Below are 21,075 nucleotides of genomic sequence, written 5' to 3' on the forward strand. Positions count from 1 at the left end.
ACAAACGGTTATATATCTCTAAGTGCAAGGCACAGCTGAGATACAAAACACAAAATTTGAATCTGAAAACTTACACATTAGTCTTTTTAATGAATACTTCAAAAAATAACAGAAAAAGATTTTCAATTTTTAATTTTATAACAGTAGTAACTAGCGGCAAAAATGAACAATTTCTGATTTTTATTACTGTACCTACATCTTGCAACTGATTTTCTCCATAGATGTATTCAGACTGCTTACAAAAGGAATTACCCAATCTGTATCCGCCACCTGTAAAAGACTAAAAAAACACACAGCAAGTGGGTTAAAAATTCAGTCTTATTAAAGCAAAATGTATGATAATGTATGATATATATTTTAAAACTAGATCAATTATAATTAGCCACACTGGTTTATACTTTCCAGGAAATTTTTACATTAAAATAAAGGTCTTATGTTACAGAGATGTATACTCTAGTATATTTTCTTCCCATAAAATCATGAGTGACTCAGAAGCTGAAATAACTTATGCCAATCTTAAATTAGGAAATACATTCATACACTGAAATAATATTTTTAAGTAGAAACAGGCTTTTAAAACTCACCATTAATCTTTTATAACAAGTCTTATAATAAAATTATAATTCTTGAATCATATTTGACAAAGCATTAAGAGCTTCATAGAGAAAGGAAGAATTTAATAAAGTCAGTATAAATTACCCTGAAGAAAAGCTCCATACTTATTTTATAAGCAGCTTTGATTCAACTGTAATGAAGCAACTGAACTGCACTTTTTATTTTGTTACACTAATCACAAGCTCTTTCATTTTTCAGGTGAGGTAGCTTATGAAGTAAAAACATTCATATCATATATGGGTTTTTAATCATCACATTCAGCACATTCATAGAAATGCTAAGAAACTGCTTTAATTTTTGATTAATAGAAAGTTATAGACTTTGAAAAATAATGGGAATATGTGAAACAGAAACATACAGTTAGAGAAATAGTGTCTGCAAATAATATAAAAATCTACAGCAGATCAAGTATACTGATAGCATGTTTAGTTTTAAAACTTCAGCCCTTACCTTAGATTTGTCATCACCCGAGGCTCTTGTGGCTTCATTCAGAGGAACGGCCCCGTGTTCCCTCGCCTCTCTGAAAAGTTCATTCACAATTTTTCCAGTTGAAGGCTGAACTATATGTAATCCACTGCATTCATGCTCACGTGAATAGAACCTTTAAACATTGTAAAGTTCATGAATAAAAACAGAATGTAAGCATAAACTACTTTAAAGCAAAAGACTAAACAGTCTTAGGAAATGACTTTTATTTAAAGAGAGCCATTTCTATGGCTTTTGTGGAAGTACTTAATTTTAAAATTGGGATCAAAGAATTAAGAAGAGTTCATTCATCTACTTTCTCATGGAGTTTGAGGAAATGCTGGTAGCAGGCTCAGCATGCCACCTGAGAACTAGCTGGCCTCTTCCTCCCTCCCCCTCTGTGACTGCTGATCTATCGGTGTGATCCTGGGAAAGCACTGCTGACAGCCAGAAGCTAAGTCTCCTCCCCAGAGGAACCCACATTTCATAGGACTTGGTTAGTGAAGAGCCCTCTAGATTTAGACGATATGAACATCTAAATCCACAGGCCTACACAGAGTTTATTCCTCAGAGAGCTCTGACTGAAAAATTAACTTCCCCCCATGTTAAAGGTTGTAATCTCCCGGTGTTAAAGGGCTTCCTTGGTGGCTCAGATGATAAAGAATCTGCTTGCAATGAAGGAAGCCTGGGTTAGATCCCTGAAGAAGGGCATGGCAACCCACTCCAGTATTCTTGCCTGGAGAATCCCATGGACAGAGGAGCCTGGTGAGCTACAGTCCACGGGGTCGCAAAGAGTCGGACATGACTGAGTGACTAACACTTTCACACTTTTTCACTATGTTAAAGGTAAATAATTCAGACCACAATTTTCTCAATGTGTTAACTATGCAGTGAACCATTTCTCCCCTCTTTTCTATTTCCTCATAAAAGCTTCCTTCACATAAATTAGTACACTATTTTATCTTTCAAGATTTTTTCCAATCAAGAATGTCAGAAAATATAACCAATGAAATATAAATATGGAGATTTTCAGAATAAGATGAAAATCAAAGCTCATTTCCTTAACTATCCATACCCTCCACTCCAGTTCCCAATCTACACTGAACTGACTCAGAAAATGAAACAGAGGGGAAAAATTCTATCAGCGCTGAAGACCAGGGATAGAGTCACCTTCAAGGCTTTCTCCAAATGAGTTCATGCAAAACGAAACAGGAAAGGGAAGGGAAGCCCTGCTCTCAACTCACTGTCCGTGGAGCAAAGATCCAAGAGGAAAACAGTGGACACCAGCAGAACCACACTAACAAGGCTGGTTCACAGCTAGGGGCGGCTGGGTGGACTCCAAGCTCCTGGTGCCCTTGGGGAGGCACCTGAGGTCCAAGTTTAGCCAGAACAGGAGCCAACTGAAGCCCTCCTGCCAAGCTGATCCTCAGAGGGCCCCATGCAACAAACCAAGGCCAGGCACTGCCATGGTTGGCTTTAAGACTAGGGTCCGTGCAAGAAGCTAGTAGTCATGTAGGAATGTGAGAGCTATAAAGAACTCTGAGTGCCAAAGAATTGATACTTTCAAACTATGGTGCTGGAGAAGACTCTTGAGAGTTCCCTGGACAGCAAGGAGATCAAACCAGTCAACCCTAAAGGAAATCAACCCTGAATACTCATTGGAAGGACTGATGCTGAAGCTCAAATACTTTGGCCACCTGATGTGAACAGCTGGCTCATTGGAAAATGCTGGGAAAGACTGAATGCAGGAGAAGTGGGTGACAAAGGATGAGATGGTTGGATGGCATCACCGACTCAATGGACATGAGTTTGAGCAAACTCTGGTAGATGGTGAAGGTCAGGGAGGCCTGGTATGCTGCAGTCGATGGAGTTGCAAAGAGTCGCACATGGTCTGAACAACAGGGCAAGAAAGAGCCTGACAGCTGATGCCTTAAATGGCAGTATGAGAAGGGAAGGGGAAAGGAGGGAAGGGGGAAGGAGGGAAGGGGATGGAGTGGGGAGCTTCTGCTGCAGGCTCTCCCTGCTGTCCTGGGTCCCTAATCTCAAGAGCCGAGTTACAAAGCTCCTTCCTCTCAGTCTTGGTAAGAAAGACCTTACAGGAAAAACTGGGCACAGGAAAAGATTTACTAACTTCTTTATGGCCTCTGAATTTTTATTACCAGTATAAGAAATCTCTGCCTGCCTTGAGGTCTATTTTCTTCCAGAAATTTTATTGTTTCCCTTTTATATTTAGATCCACAATCCATCTTTCATCTCTTTCATAAGTATGCCTATATACTTACTTCTCTCTTGCTCTATTTAACTCATCTGATCATCATTTGTCTCTGCCCAGAGATAACAACTTCCTCTGTAGGGATGACTCTCAAATATAGGTTTTCAGAGCCTCTTACTTATGGTCCAGTGCTGAACTGAAAAGCACCTACTTGAATCCAGTTCATCTCTTCCCATGAACAATCACATTTTCCTTAGGTACTAGATTAAGAACTTTTCAGAGTTCTCTCCCATTCTCTTACTCTCTTTTCCATGTCACCACATTTCTATTCCACATCATCATGTTTCTACAATAAATTCTTTTGAAAGTATCCACACCAATGTCACCCTTTCGCCTCCATTCCACTGACATCACCCTAATCCTAATCCTAAATTTTACCAGCATACTCTTTGGGATCACTGCAGTTGTTTTCTCTCTTGATGTCTTATCTTGTTTTCCTCATTACTCTCTATTTAATATGGTACTGCCAGTCCTATTTTTCTAAAGGTATTATAATAATAACTAACATTTATCATGAAAAGCCTCTTGATGAAAGTGAAAGAGGAGAGTGAAAAAGTTGGCTTAAAGCTCAACATTCAAAAAAACAAAGATCATGGCATCCGGTCCCATCACTTCATGGCAAATAGATGGGGAAACAGTGGGAACAGTGTCAGGCTTTATTTTTCTGGGCTCCAAAATCACTGCAGATGGTGACTGCAGCCATGAAATTAAAAGACGCTTACTCCTTGGAAGAAAAGTTATGACCAACCTAGACAGTATATTCAAAAGCAGAGACATTACTTTGCCGACTAAGGTCCATCCAGTCAAGGCTATGGTTTTTCCTGTGGTCATGCATGGATGTGAGAGTCGGACTGTGAAGAAGGCTGAGCTCCGAAGAATTTATGCTTTTGAACTGTGATGCTGGAGAAGACTCTTGAGAGTCCCTTGGAGTGCAAGGAGATCCAACCAGTCCATTCTGAAGGAGATCAACCCTGGGATTTCTTTGGAAGGAATGATGCTAAAGCTGAAACTCCAGTACTTTGGCCACCTCATGGGAAGAGTTGACTCATTGGAAAAGACTCTGATGCTGGGAGGGACTGGGGGCAGGAGGAGAAGGGGACGACCGAGGATGAGATGGCTGGATGGCATCACCGACTCGATGGACGTGAGTCCGAGTGAACTCCGGGAGATGGTGATGGACAGGGAGGCCTGGCGTGCTGCGATTCGCGGGGTCGCAAAGAGTTGGACACGACTGAGCGACTGAACTGAACTGAACATTTATCAAGTGTTCATTTAATCCTCATAAAAATGGCATTAACTCCACTGTACAAATAAGAAATACTGAAGTTCAAGGAATTAAAAGACTTGTCCACTGCCAAAATCTTATTAGAACAGAGAGGAGAAAAAACAACTGAGGTGCATCTACGACTAGAAACAAAGTTTTTACCACTATAATTTTTATTGTAAAATTTACAGTAAAACCATACACTGGCTTTCCCCTTTCCACATAAGCACAGCTTTCCTTGGCCTTCCAGGCTGGCTGTGCTGTGGCAGCATCCAGGACTGGACATGTAATTTGTGGGCCCAGCACCAAAATGAAAGTGGGAGTCTCCTGTTCAAAATGTGTTAAGAATTTCAAGAGAGTAAGAGCAAAGTTTTCCAGCAAATGAAAACTGGAAAAGGTCAGTTTTCATTCCAATCCCAAAGAAAGGCAATGCCAAAGAATGTTCAAATTACCACACGACTGCACTCATCTCACATGCTAGCAAAGTAATACTCAAAATTTTCAACAGTATGTGAACCAAGAACTTCCAGATCTTCAAGTTGGATTTAGAAAAGGCAGAGGAACCAGAGATCAAACTGCCAAATCCAATGGATCATAGAAAAAGCAAGAGAATTTCAGAAAAACATCTACTTCTGCTTCACGGACTACACTAAAGCCTTTAACTGTGTGGATCACAACAAACTGGAAAATCCTTAAAGAGATGGGAACACCACATTACCCTACCTGCCTCCTGAGAAATCTGTATGCAAGTCAAGGAGCAACAGTTAAAACCAGACGTAGAACAATGGACTGGTTTCAAATTGGGAAAGGAGTAAGTCAGGGTTGTATATTGTCACCTTGCTTATTTAACTTATATGCAGTGTACATCCAGCAAGATGCTGGGCTGGATAAAACACAAGCTGGAATCAAGATTGCCAGGAGAAACATCAATAATCTCAGATATGAGATGACACCACTCTTATGGCAGAAAGCAAAGAACTAGAGTCTCTTGATGGAAGTGAAAGAGGAGCGTGAAAAATCTGGCTTAAAACTTAACATTCAAAAAACTAAGATCATGGCATCTGCTCCCATCACTTCATGGCAAATAGTTGGGGAAACAGTGAAAACAATGATAGACTTTAATTTCTTGTGCTCCAAAAATCACTGCAGATGGTGACTGCAGCCATGAAATTAAAAGACGCTTGGCTCCTTGGAAGAAAAGCTATGACCAACCTAGAGAGCATATTTAAAAAGCAGAGACATTATTTTACCAACAAAGGTCCATATGTCAAAGCTGTGGTTTTTCCAGTAGTCTTGTATGGATGTGAGAGTTGGACCATAAAGAAAGCTGAGCGCCAAAGAATCGACGCTTTTGAACTGTGGTGTTGGTGAAGACTCTTGAGAGTCTCTTGGACAGTGAGATCAAATCAGTCAATCCTAAAGGAAATCAGTCCTGAATATTCATTGGAAGGACTGATGCTGAAGTTGAAACTCCAAAACTTTGGCCACCTGATGCAAATAACTGACTCACTGAAAAAGACCCTGATGCTGGGAAAGATTGAAGGCAGAAGAAGGGGAGGACAGAGGATAAGATGGTTGGATGGCATCACCAATTCGATGGACATGAGTTTGAGCAAACTCTGGGAGTTGGTGATGGACAGGGAAGCCTGGCATACTGCAGTACATGGGGTTGCAAAGAGTTGGACACGACTGAGTGACTGAACTGAACTGAAGAGCAAAGCATTAGAGCAAGCTTGAGGCCCTTCCCAGTGAGGTTCTCTGGGTGTGCACAGAGGCCCAACATCAATGAAGCAGGCCCCGGAAGCACCCCGCCTGTCCATCCTTACCTGCCACGAGGCTACCCAAGTTCTGCTGCTCCTCTTCAGCTCCCTCCTGTAATTTTTATTACTTTTTCCTTCTAGGCCTATTCTGTCCCTTATCTTCTAGTCATTTTTAAAGGCCCAGACAGGTATCCACACTGTGCCAGATATTGTGGACACCTGTCTCACTAAATTTTCAAAACCATACTAGGATCTAATGACTTGTAGGGAACATTTTTTTAAGTTCTTATATTTTTGAAGAAGAAGAGTTACATTTTTAAAGTCCTATTTGTGACATAGAACCTTTTGTGGATGAATATGTAAAAGCAGGTGTCAGGTTGTCTTCTGTGTACTTTTCTGTAGATCCTGTCCCTCATTTTCTTTAAAACAGATCAAGTTATGTCTAGACTACTGAAAGTTCACATGATGGTCACACTGAAAATATACTGGCTTAAAACAACAATGAACAGATGCATGTTTTGATATTTAAAGTTGTCCAAGAAGGTGGACCATTTCTGTACCAGACCAAGCAGCAGACATGCAATGAAATCAGGCAGATGTCATTGCCAAATGTGAAGCCAACAGAACCGCACACTTTCTATTCAAAAATATCACACTTAGCAAAAAGAAAAGATGGCCAATAATTTGGTTTGCAGTTGTATTTTAAGCGGATCAAACATAGCATAAGCCTCAATATATTTAATGCAGCTCCTCCTTTTGGACAAATAATTCTAGAAATCATATCTGAGGCACTAAGTCCTTAAAAATTGCCTTATCAAATTGTAAACATTAATGGCAACACTGTGTCAGCATAAAATAAAAAACAATTCACTGAAATATTTTAAGGATTATATTTGAATCCTTAAGGAAAATATTAATGTACTAATCTTAAGAAGTCAAATATTTTGATTTTTTATACCAGCAAATCATGTCATTCAAAAACTGGTTCAAATTGGGGAAGAATAGTCAAGTAACTTATGAGTAAAACTTCGGTACATTAATATTTTAAGCACTTTCAAAGTTTCAGAGACTGTACAAATTAAGGAAGCAGCTAAAATATATATATGTCTGTGTATATATAATACACATGTATTATATAAACATGTATACATAATATACATTATATAAATGCCTATATAATACACATATATAAATGTCTGTGTATATATAATACATACACATTATATAAATGTCTGTGCATAATATATATTATATATATACACACATACACATATAATACATATATTATACATATATCTGTGTATGTATATATATATATCAGATAAACTTAAGTGAAAGGGAAGGATATTCAGGCTGTGCCAAGATGACCAATCTGCAGACAATAAAGGAAAGACTGTACCTTCTGGTGGAGTGATGGTGGCGGTCAGCACCCTAACCGAGTGAACAGGGCACCAAGAGTGGGGGAACCTGAAACCATATGGCTCCCGGTGTAAGATAATACACAGCAGAAAATATCACTAAGTAGTACTCCAGACAAGCATGTTTAACAAGAGACTCTTGACAAGCATGTTTAACGAGAATCTAATTGTGAGGAAACAGTGACCTTGAATGTGGGACATTTTATAAGACATCTGGGCCCAGCTCTTCAATGTCAACATAATAAGCTTTAAACAGACGAGCTAAAAGCAGACAATAGAAAGGTGGGAAGAATGCTCTGGATTCAGATTGAAAACAGGCATCATCAGTGAAATGTATGACTCCTAAATCCTCAAAGCCTCTAAGAGTATCTGATTATGGACTATGTATTAAATGACATGCAGTTAGTGCTCATTTTCTAAGGTGTGAGACGTTATCAAGGAGTGTTTGCGTCTTATTGGGTGTGGACTGCAGCCCCTAGGGGTGAAGTGCTATCAGGGCTGCAATTTACTTTCAAGTGGTTGAGTAACAAAGAGTGTGTGCACCAATGAACTGCTATAGCATATAAACAACCGGTGAATATCGGAGCAGACACAGTATATGTTCATTACCCTAATCTTTTGATTATCTGTGTATTTGAAAAATTGTAAAATAAAAAGTTGGGGTGAAAATTATAAATTATAAGTGTTATTCTTTCCATTCAGGTCTGGAAGGAAAGATAGGTTATTTTATCTCCCCTACAGGAAGAAGGCAGGCAGAATAGTGACAAACAAAAAAAAGTAATTTCCAGTGAATTTTTCAACTTCTGGAAAAATAAAAGACTTTCTGAGAATGAGATGTAATGGGGAAATTCAAGTTTCTCCCTAGTAATGAGATTTGTGTACTAAAAAGACATTAACGAATATATACATGGAAATAAGAAAACTCATGACAATAAAATATACCTGGTTTCCATCTCTTAAATCTTCACTGTTGGTTCTTTTTATAGTTCAGGGGTTTTAACAACAGCAAATACTATCTATCACTATTAGATGTATCATCTTCCAATGGAAGGAAAGACAAGAGTCCTGAAGTCACAGATTCTTAAATGGAGAACAAAACGCATAGAGGAGTTCTATGGATGGACTTTAAGAAACACACAAACCTTTAAAAATGATGGAGAAAGCTGTACATAAATGTTCTAGGGGAAAGAGGGTGTAGCTTTTATCAGATCCTCAATGAGTCCTATGACTCAAAATAGAACCACAGTGCCCAAGAAAAATACTACTCAGTATATTATGCTATGTGAGGTCTATCCAAACATTCAGTATTTAAGATAATTTTCCCAAAATTTTCTTCTTGCTTTCTATTATAGTTTCAGAAACAGTATCTAAAAATATTTAAGAAATTATAGTTAAAAAATTCCCAAAGCCATTTAAAATAATGTGGGATTAGTGAACTAAAAAGGGATACAAGTTTGAAAAACAAAACAAAACTTACCTTTGAGGTGCTGTCTGTGGGCTTTTAAAGGCTGTAGCTTTAGGTCTATCAGATTTGGAAGCTTTGCATTTCACTTCATCTTCATATAATTCTGCCAAGGCCAACTACAGAATAACAGATTTGTTATAAAGTATAAAAACATTAGAAATAAACTCTCTGTACAGAAAGTCAGGAGTAGAAAATTAACTTGTAATTGAGTAGTCAAGAATTTTAATGAAAAATGAAGGCTGCTATTTCAGAAGATGACTCCCTTCCAAAATAAAACCACTGCAGCTCTCACTAAAATGTCATACATAGTAGCATAAATTAAAGTTACAATAATAGCTTAATTACTTTCAATGAACTATTCAACAGCTTCAAAAACAATTTTGGTAACAGATTAGTTTCAAAGTTGGAACTATAATTCTTTTACAAATACTTGAAGATGTTTTACACTAATGTCAGCTTGTTCTCATTAGATCCCATGAAAAATTTCATTTAGTTCAAGTTTTCAAATTCTGAGTACATAAAACAATTTTAAAATTATTCTATTTAAAAGTTTACCAGACATATAAACTTCTAAAGTTTAGGAAAATAAGCTTCTAAAAAATAAAAGACAATGAAATATGTATATATATATAGTTTATATAACTGTTAGAAAGCAGTATTACCAAATTATGCTTTATAGATATATGGCTGGATATCTTCTTCAAAATGAAATCAACAAAGCATACTTTTTGAAACTTTAAGAAATTATCAAAATATTTCATTATTGTGTAAGTTATATTGTTTCCACTTTTGACATCCTTGGACAACTCAAAGACTTTCCTTAATGGCCCTATGACTATTCAATTAAAACTGGCATGACCCTCATCTTTGGAAAATTAAAAAAACCAAGAAATAACTCTCCTGCAAAACTCAGATTAAGTACTCCTAGAAACATGAGAAATATGAAACAATCTCCAGGGAATCTGTCCTCAGTAGGAAAAGAAAAATAGGGAACTGGGGCAAAGTTAATTTTCTGAAGATTCTATTAGTCAACCTTTAAAATATGCAAGAAACAAGAAAACAAAACTGAAAGGCTTTATTTTTCCCACCTAACTTTTGACCACCACTCCATACACATATGTCAACTTTCATATTTCTATCATGTTAATTTTGCAGGAAACCTTAATCACAAAAGTATAGTGTAGCCTAAAAGAATCTTATTAAAGTCCTAACTTAGGTTCCTATGGTGTGAGCTTAAGCAAATCATTTAACTTCTCTGAGCTTTAGTTCCCTCACCTTCTAATGAAGGGATTGAAGGGAAAACGTACGTGAAGCACAAGGCAAACGCTCCATCACCAGAAGGTAGTAATAAAAACTGCTCCACAATGATTTTTATCACTGTTTCATTTTCCCCAAGATTTCTCTTGCTGCAGTATTATCTATGTATCTTCTATGATCTTTTCCTACCTTATCTTCTCCAAAAGGGAGAAACAAACAAACCACCCCCACCATGCACAAAAAATAAATGAGAGAGATGGACAGAGACAGACACTCTAATTACCTGGACCCAAGGTTTTCAGAAACTTTTACCTTCAAAAATTTTCTTCAAAACAATATTCCTTTATGGATTTCCTCATGAGATGATAATATTGCTCTATGAATTATTTTTAAGCTATTCCTCCATCAATGGAAATGGTATCTGTATGCCAAAGGCCCATTATAGCCATCCTTGACAAAGCGTTTTCTAGTTTTCTTAACTAAAGTGATTTATCTTTTCTAAATCCTTATAGCATATGGCATTCTATTATTGACACATATTAAATATTACATTCTCATCATTTGTATACTTTTCTTACTATTTCATCCCCCCTACTATAATTTAGGCTTCCCAAACTGTTGCTAATGCAGAACTGGACAAGCACCCAAAAAATTCTTATTAAATTATGTATACTACAACACAAAAGGAATCACAGAGAGAGATGGGTAGATAAATTATGCTATAGATTTAAAAACTGAGATATTGGGTTGGACAAAAGTTTGTTTGGTTTTTTTTTTCATAAGCTGTTACGGAAAAAACTGAATGAACTTTTTGGCAAACTCAAAATTTCCTATAGATTTGTACCTTGTTTTTTGCTTGAAGAAGATCTGAACAAACCCTGTTGATCAAATAATCTTCTATAAAATAAATGAATAATGCAAACAATGCCTTCTGACTCCATGAAGTGTGGAACATATATTAATAAAATAGGAATATGGAGAAAATTACATCAGACCAGGGAGTCCAATGAGCTGAAAGGTCCTGGTTATTTTTGGCACATCATTAACTTAGAAGAAAATGAATGATATTTAAAGGGAATTAATGCAAGGATCCATGATGTCCCTATAGCATCATATGGCATAAATTCATTAGCTAATTAATATTATTTGACATAGCAAATGACACCATATCTGAAGAGAAAATAAACTGATGTACTGGTTAAAACCAATAGAAAATGACAGAAATATCTCAGTCAAATAAAGAGATAAAAATATATGCATTGTGAAATAATTATGCACTGTTAATTATCAGGACAGATTTCCATGAGCTAAACAACTAAATTATGCAATATTTCAATCACACAGAGAGAATAAAGTATGTAAGCACGGATAATTTTTTCTCTAGAGCTGGAAATGTGATGAATGTGTGAAAAGAACCTGAAACTGTGGATAAGACTATCAACAACACAGCAAAAGATTCAAAGTACTGGAACTCCCAGTCTTAGAGAGACAACAGCCAGAAGGTATAATGTTATTGTTTACTTGCTCAGTCCTGTTCTTTGTGACCTGGTGGACCTTAGCTTGCAAGGCTCCTCTGTCCATGGGATTTTCCAGGCAAGAATACTGGAGTGGGCTGCCATGCCCACCTCCAGGGGATCTTACCAACCCAGGGACTGAACCAGCATCTCCTATACTGGCGGGCAGATTCTTTACCCCTGAGTCACCTGGGAAGCCCAGAAGGTATAATACAGACTTAAATCTAGAAGAGCGACATCAGCATCACCTGGGGGCCTTTTAAAACTGCAAGTGCTCAAACCCTGCCCTGGACCAAAAGAATCAGAAACTCAGGGTGGGGCTCAGGAATCTGCTTGAGCAAACCGTTCAGGTGACTCTGATGCACGTCAAAACTGAGAACCAAGGATAAGGGACACTGACACCCAGAGGATGAAAGTCCCAGACAGTCTTACTCTTTTCTCACTGACAGAACTCTCTTCTCTGCCCCATCCAAAGCCTATTCCAAACCCTGGTAAGTACTTAAGTTAGCCCCAATTTTTCCCGAACTCCAACCTATATGGAAATACAGAAATAAAAACAGAAATCTTTTTTCTTTTGATATCATTCTGGAGGAAATCTGGAACAGAGTGTACCTAATCTGTTAACTCCATGTGTGTGGATAGAGGGAAGGGCATGACAAGAGACAAAGGGCTCTGAGGACGTTCAGAACTACTAATGAACACTGAGGTCTTGGGGCTGAGTACTGTCACTTTGTCATTACTTTGCCAACAAAGATCTGAATAGTCAAAGCTATGGTTTTTCCAGTAGTCACGTATGAATGTGAGAGCTGGACCATAAAGAAGGCTGAGCGCCAAAGAACTGATGCTTTTGAACTGTGGTGTTGGAGAAGACTCTTGAGAGTCTCTTGGACTACAAGGAGATCAAGCCAGTTAATCCTAAAGGAAATCAACCCTGAATACCCATTGGAAGGACTGATGCTGAAGCTGAAATTCCAACACTTTGACCACCTGATGCAAAAAACCAACTCACTGGAAAAGACCCTGATGCTGGGAAAGATGGAAGGCAGGAACAGAAGGGGACAACAGAGGATGAGACGGTTGGATGGCACGACCAACTCGATGCACATGAGCTTGAGCAAGCTCCGGGAGTTGGTGAAGGACAGGGAAGCCTGGCGTGCTGTGGTCCATGGAGTCACAAAGAGTTGGACACAAATGAGTGACTCAACAACAAGTGTCACTCAGGAGCTTCCCAGGTGGTGCAGAGGAAAGGAACCCACCTGCCACTGCAGGAGATAGAAGAGATGCGAGTTAGATCCCTGGGTAGGGAAGATCCCCTGCAGTAGGAAATGGCAACCCACTCCAGTATTCTTGCCTGGAGAATCCCATGGACAGAGAAGCCTTGCGGGCTGCAGTCTATGGGGTTACAAAGAGTTGAACACGACTGAGTACCTACACACTGTCACTAACACTCCTGTCCCAAGCTTCCCCCTTAAATGTTCCCAATTCTGGAGGAGGAAGGGAGTTAAAATCTACTCTCAATGTGGGACCCACGGGAAATTTCTGCTTTTAGAGTCAGAGGCTCACTATGCTGGGAGGCTTTTGGGGGCCGACCATCCATCTTTCCTGGTGTGGTAAATGAGGAAATCTCTCCTAATTTAGAGGCTGACAAACCCTACACTGCACAGCAGCTGAGAAATAGGCACTAAGCGGTACTTCTGCTTGTTCCAATTAGTAACACACCACCTTTCTCTCCCCTCAATAATGCTGTGAAAGACTCTTAGAGCAAGTTGTCAGGAAATTAAGAAGTATCTACTGAAAACTGAACTAACTGGGTAATGCTTAAAATAAGCACAGCTAGATTAAACAATAAAAAGATAATCCAAAAATATTCACTATCCAAGAAACCAGCTGGGGAGAAGAACATTATCCAATTCTTTTAAACCTTTGATACACACTATTTCTTCATAAGTCATTTCTTTGGTTCTTTTGTTCTGGGGTTTCTTTGCATATTCTCCACATTCTTATTAAATTCTAAAATAAACATTATCAATACTTAATATATTTGAAATGCCAAATCACATTCATAAAAAAAAAATCAGTTATCTACCTACCGGAAAGTAGATAGGAGACTGGAAAAAAAGAGTTTATTTTCTAATTGATGGTGGAAAGGAAGGCATTCTCAAAACTAGCGATATCTACAACATTTCCAACAATTAATCATATCAATCCAGTGGACTCAGTCTAAATTTGACAAGTATGAGGTGATCATTAACCAAGCTATTCTCATTTTTCACATAAGAAGAAATAGATTTAAATTAGACAAAGGATATTAGGTCACATAGTTTTAACTTAATAGCATTAGATGGACTAACCAGTGAAAGTTACAGTATTTTTCTCCTTTAAGGGAAAAAAGAACCAAGTATTTAGTAAGCAAGTCTGAGCCAGGGTAATACTGGACTGAAGAGGCACTTTATAGACATTCCTTTATTTCATCCTTGACACCTGTGATCAACAATCCTGAGTTTATGAATAAAGACACAGGATCAGAGAAGTTAGGACATTTCTCCTATACTCACGTAACTACTAAGCAGCAAGGTCAAGAAGCAAGCTGAAGTTGTTCTGACCAGGAACACCATTTTTCCCCCAAGGGCACATGCTGCGTCTTAGTGATGCTTGCCTTCAATAGACAAGATCAGGGAGATGAAACCTTCCTACTCCTGGATTCTGTTTACTACTACTAAATTGAGTCATAAATACTGCAAATGTTTTATCAATACATTGAGTTCGTTTCCTAAGCTGACACTGATTACTCCATTCTCCAAATTCATCACTATATGCACTGCTTATCCTGGCACTCAATCACCCTCCATCTTAAAAGTGTTATGTTAAATACATGTGTATCTTATTTAGGCAAACAATGGGTAGAAATGCCTTTCACGCTTCTAGGCCCTTCCACAGTGTTCCAGCACCAACTGTGGATTTGATGTACTATTTATCTCTGCATTCCCAGAGCTTAGTAGTATATTACAGGGCAGGTGGTCAATATACATTAGTTTAAAGAAGCAGAATGAAGGTGTGACAATAAAGAATTATAATAGACCTTTTCTACCAAGCCTTGTAGATGGAGTGACATTCATAGTCCCCATAGGCGTTTGGGGTTTCCCAGGTGGCTCAGTGGTAAAGAATCCACTTGCCAATGAAGGAGATGGTGGTTCGATCCCTGGGTTGGGAAGATCCCCTGGAGAAGGAAATGGCAATCCACTCCAGTATTCTTGCCTGGAGAATCCCATGGACAGAGGAGCTTGGAGGGCTACAGTCCATGGGGTCGCAAGCCGCGACTGAGCACACAGAGATCTTTACTGTTTGAATTTTATCAATCATCTTACAAAGGGACAGTTAAAAAAAACACCCTGAAATGAGTAGCGTGAAGCACCTGGCAGAGCAAGACTCGGGGCGCTGGTATTGAGGCCATTAATGTCAATGTCCTGTAACATTACAAAGTTTTACATCCCCGTTTCTTAGGTGCAATGTCTTCTACCCTATAGCAGTTACGACCAGGGTGCGAGCCGACCAGGGTGCGAGCCGTAGGATGAAACACATTTTTAGTTCACTTTGAAAGGGAAAATCTCTGATTAAAAAGGAACCATTTTTACATTTAAGTAAGCCAGAAACAGCATCCGAGAGAAACAAGACCAAACCGGCTTCCCTGTGACTCGACTTCCCCACGGCCACCTCAGAGTTTCCTTCTGCAGAAGTCTGACCGGAGCGTCAACCAGTGAAGCATTCAATTGACCCTTCAAAGAAGCCACTCGGAATCAACAGCTGCTTCTTAAACGGCAAGAGGGGTGGAGGGGAAACGCCGCCGGGACACCTGAGAGCGCGGGGCGCCGACACTCCTTTCTCCCGACGCCCCTGCCCGGCGTGCTGCCCGGGGGAGACCCACGGAGTCCGAGTTCGGTCCCCGGGCGGGTCTGAGGAAGCTCGACCGCGACCGGAACGGCCCCACACATTCCCCAGCCGCACCGCCCGCCGCACCTGCAAGTCCCGCGCGCTTGGGGGCCGCGGCCCCGCCGCCCTCGGCGCCTCCTCGCCCGCTTCTCCGCCGCCGCCCTCCGCCATCTTTCACCGCTCCCGGCGCCGCCGCCGACGCGCCTCCCGCGACTTCCGGGGCCGGTTGCCTGGCAACGGCGGGGCGGGGCGGTCCCTGTGAGCCCCCGCCTCCCCCGCCCCCCCGCGCGCCCCTCTTCCGGCGCCCGCCCACCTGTCCGGTACTGCTCCTTTCCTTAAAGGAAGTTGGCTCAGAGTTTCCCTTCTGAGAAGGGCAGCACGGACTTGCGGATTTCTTTACCCAGGGGTGGCAATGACTTCTGGAGAGTTCATCTGATGGAAAGTGCCACCTTACTTTTCCAATCTCGGTCACATTCTCTCGTTTCCCTGCCAAGGATTGGGTGGCGCGTCGTCCCCAAAGCGTGAAGTGTTGTTGAGAAAGAACCCCGTAAACTCTCTTTGCGATTGAGCTGCTGCTGCTGCTAAGTCGCGTCATTCGTGTCCGACTATGTGCGACCCATAGACCGCAGCCAACCGGGCTCCCCCGTCCCTGGGATTCTCCGGGCAAGAACACGAGTGGGTTGCCATTTCCTTCTCCAATGCATGAAAGTGAAAAGTGAAACTCAAGTCGCTCAGTCTTGTCCGACTCTTCGCGACCCCATGGACTGCAGCCCACCAGGCTCCTCCGCCCATGGGAGTTTCCAGGCAAGAGTACTGGAGTGGGGTGCCATTGCCTTCTCCGGTGATTACAGCTAGAGACTCCTAAATTCTCTTTATTCATCTGAGATTTGTTCAGACTCCTGTCTTATCCCAGGTTTTTTCTATGACCCCAGACACAAAAGTGAAAAGAAAGTAGTCCTGGTCATTATAAACCTCACAGTCTAGCGGAGGAAAAGAGATATAAACAGAGTAAATGCCATTTGCAGTGAAACTTTGCAGGAAATGTTAGGAGTGGAATATGGGTGTGAAGGGAAATATTCTGCTCGCACCTGCGGCGTACACCGTGCTGGGTTGCGTTCTTTGTGTTCTCTTGTCTACTGCTCTAGGTGAGTATTGTTATTCCGTGTTATACCCGAGGAAACTGATGACAAGTAACCACTAAATTCACCCAGTTGTGAATGGTGGTAGGGGATAAGCCTTGCATTTGTTGGTTATCCCAATGTTCTTTTTAGTACAATATTTGTTGTTCAGCCGCTCTGTTGTGTCGCACTCTGCAGCGCCATGGACTGCAGTATGCCAGGCTTCCCTGTCCTTGACTGTCTCCAGGAGTTTGCCCAAACTCATGTCCGTTGAGTCGGTGATGCCATCCAACCATCTCGTCCAACATCTTGTCCAATAAGTACAACCATCTTTTTCAATTAGTGCAACATTCTGCCCTAGAAATCCCTGGATCTTCCTTATATCCCATAAAGCCAATGGCATTTTGCCCCAGTCTTGAAGGATAAGTGCTCCTGATAAACTTTGAACCTAAAAGAACCACAGGGAAAGACATGGGTTTGAAATACCATGTTCATGCTGGTAAAATACCACATGGCTGAACCTTAGGAGAAATGATAAAAGATGGTTGGGGTTGGAGCATGTGATTGCCATTTAGTCTGGAGATGCAGGACAGGTGCTGAGGGGTCTTTCCTTAGTGAAAAGATCAAATATTATGCACTGGGCCAATGATTCTCAAGGCTCATGCGCAAAGAACTCCCCTCCCATTCGCAATGCAGGAACTCAGATTTAATTAGTATCAGAGCCCAGTCAGGCATATTTTTTAAGATGCTCCCCATGTGGACTTTGTTTCTGGCCATGACAGTGTTCCTGACACTGGATTTGCCTTCCCCTCCCAACAATGAAAACACTAGACAAAATAAATGAAACGATTATTTTCAGACACCGAACTACAGGCAGTACAGATCTGTGCTGTGCCAGAGAAGGGAAACAAGCGAGATGAGCTATGTTTGTCCTGGCTTTCTGCCTGGAACTCTCCTACAACGCTGGTGAAATGGAGAATGGTGCAGCTACTTTGGAAAATAGTTTCTTCTAAAGTTAAGTATTCACTTACCTTAAGACCCAGCATTGACCCTCCCAAGTATTGACCCAAGAGGAATGAAAACATATGTTGATGAAAATATTTGTACCTAAATATTCGTAGAAGCTTTACTCATAATAGCTCCAAACTGGAAACTATCCAAATGTCCATCAACAAATGAACGAATAACATTTTGAGAAATTTCATAGCACAGACTACTACTCAACAGTAAAAAGGAAGAAATTACTGATTCACACACCATGACTGAATCTCAAAGCCATGATCTTGAGTAAAAGAAGTCAGATGCAAAAAAGTAAATATTGTCTAGTTCAATGTGTATGAGATTCTAGAGCAGGGAAAACTTATCTTTACTGATGGAAAGCTGGCAGTAAATTGCTTGGGGCCAACTCTTTGGGAAATGATAAACTTGGGGAATTTGACCAACAACGGATATGTGGGAACTATTTGAGGTGATGAAAATGTTTTATATCTTTATTGGTAGTGATAGTTACATACATGTGTGTGTATTTGTCAAAAATATATTGAACTATATACTTAAAATGAGTGTAATTTATTATATGTAAATCATATATTTATACAATTGGTTGAACCCCACACCCCAGATGATTCTGTTGCACAGCCATGGTTAAGAACCACTGGTCTTAGGCAATTGGGAGCCATTAAGTGATTTGTGATTTAAAAAGATAACAGATGCCTCAGTGTGCAAGATGAATAAGAATCATAAAATTAGCATGTTATTACAAGAGTGAGGGATGAGCAAGATTAAAGAACATTATTTTTTTGGCTATGTAGCTTGTGTGATCTTAGTTCCCTGATCAGGGAACTAAGATCACACAAGCTACACAGCCAAATCTTTGAGTTGAAAAGGAGAGGCAGACTTCAAAAGAAAGAAACAAGTTTGTTATGGACACGTTATGGCTTTGTTTTGCTTTGTTTTCTTCTAGTTTTATTGAGATATGACTGACACCTAGTGCTGTGTAACTTTAAGGGGTATAGCATAATGATTTGACTTATGTACATCATGGAATGTTTACCCCAGTAGGTTTAGTGAACATCTATCAAATTGCATAGATATAAAATAAAATAGGAAAGGTCACTTTGGAGATCATCAGCTTAAAATCATCCCTTCTAATTTATATAATAGGTGGCTGTATGTAAACCTCATAGGACCTAAAATTTGTAATAGATACACACACAAAGAAGGAGGACTCCAAACATCACACTCAACATAGTCATAAAATCACAAGGGAAGAGAGTATTATGGACATTTTGAACGTGAAATTTTTGTGGGACACGAGGAAAATACTTCACGGAGCAACTGCAAATGTGGGTCTAGATACTAGGACGCGAGGAGAGGATTCTGGTCTGAAGATAGAGAATTGGTGTTGACTGCCTGTGAGTGATAACAGGGTAGCTGAGGCTTTTGGAAAAGCGTGAGATGTGATAAAGTTCGAGGAACAAGAATACTCGGAAAAAAACAACCCTGAAAGGCTCAGTGGGTAAAAGGAGAATATTCAGAGGAGACGCTGGAAGTAGTCAGAGAGGAAGGATGAAGACAAGAGGCTGGATAGACCAGTGAGAAGGCAATTTTGAGGAGACTAACAGTGCCATTTCCTACAGATAATCAAGATTAGGATTGGAGCAGTTCCCTGGTGGGCTAGTGGTTAGGATTTGGCGCTTTCACTTGGCCTTGGCCCGAGTTCAATCCTGGATTGGATAATTAAGATACCACGAGTCTCGCAGTAAGGCAAAAAAAAAAAAAAATTAGAATTGGAATGTGTCCACTGGATTAAGAGAAGAGGTTGCAGTACCAAGGTCACTATGAATTTCATAGAGAGGAAAACCCACATTTTAGCAGTTTGAGAATGACAGCCAGGACAGTGAAGCTGTGTTTTCGAGGTACTTAAAGTCAGGGATATGCAGGAGGTGGCTTATCCTGGTTCAGGAGAGCCTGTGGTTATTTTTTCAGGAATTTTAAAACCAGTTGTTAAAACACAGCCATTATTAAAAATTAAGGGCAAAGGGGGAGGGATAAATCAGGAGTATGGGAACTAACAGATACTGTAGCCTGCCAAGCTCACCTGTCCATGGGATTTCTCAGACAACAAAACTGGAGTGGGTTGCCATTCCCTTCTCCAGGGAATCTTCCGATCCAGGGATTGAACCTGCTTCTCTTGTGTCTTCTGCATGGGCAGACGGATTCTTTACCACTAGCACCACCACAGAAGCCTCAGATACACACTGCCATATATACAGTAGATAAACAACAGGAATTTTATAGTATAGCATAGGGAACCATATTCAATATCTTGTAATAACCTATGGAAAAGACTAGAAAAAAGATATATAAATGTACATATGTATAACTGAATCACTTTGCTGTACACCTGAAACTAACACAACCTTGTAAATCAACTATGCTTCAATTGAGCAAAGAAAACAAGTAAATTACATAACTTACAATGAAATCATATTAAAAAGCAACGTAATCAATACTCAAGAGATTATTTCCAAATTATTTAAATACACTTTGTTATTATCCATACATCTACATGATGAAATACCATATAATGGTCTGCTGTGGTGGCAGCATGTTGGTAGCTTGAAACTCACCAAGGTGGGAGTATTTACATCTCAGAAGTTGACAAATGCCGCACATCAGACATTGATTTATTGTTTTGTTCATTGTTTAAATTTAAGAATATAGTGGAGAAAATGTTTACAAGGGAGTTAAGACTTAAATTGTGCTGTGTCTGTAACTGTGAATAGCACAGGGGATTAAAAAAAGAGAGAGACATTTCTTTCAGTATGTGAACAGCTCGTTCAGACAACTTTCCGTCCTTCTGCTCAGTTTCTTGGACTTTTCCTTAGGTCCCCACAGCTAAGGCACAGGTGAGGGATTAGTAGAGGAGTTTTGCAGACGACATGGGGTTCCCTTTCTTTGGCAACCTCTTTGCTAGGATTGGGCTTCCTGGGGGCTC

At 40.0% G+C, this 21,075-nt stretch overlaps 1 protein-coding gene across 1 annotated transcript in view; it reads right to left on the minus strand.

Annotated features, from left to right (window-relative positions):
* UBXN2B (UBX domain protein 2B) overlaps nucleotides 1-16,144 on the minus strand; it is a 29,592-nt gene extending 13,448 nt beyond the window's left edge. The window contains exons 1-4 of the mRNA XM_018058484.1: nucleotides 16,045-16,144; nucleotides 9,272-9,375; nucleotides 1,066-1,216; nucleotides 197-280 (exon numbers count right to left, since the gene is read on the minus strand). Coding sequence (XP_017913973.1) covers nucleotides 197-280; nucleotides 1,066-1,216; nucleotides 9,272-9,375; nucleotides 16,045-16,128 — 423 coding nt within the window. The 5' untranslated portion in view covers nucleotides 16,129-16,144. The remainder of the gene's footprint in view (nucleotides 1-196; nucleotides 281-1,065; nucleotides 1,217-9,271; nucleotides 9,376-16,044) is intronic.

This window comes from Capra hircus, chromosome 14 (assembly GCF_001704415.2).
Source record: "Capra hircus breed San Clemente chromosome 14, ASM170441v1, whole genome shotgun sequence".
Classification (NCBI taxonomy): domain Eukaryota; kingdom Metazoa; phylum Chordata; class Mammalia; order Artiodactyla; family Bovidae; genus Capra; species Capra hircus.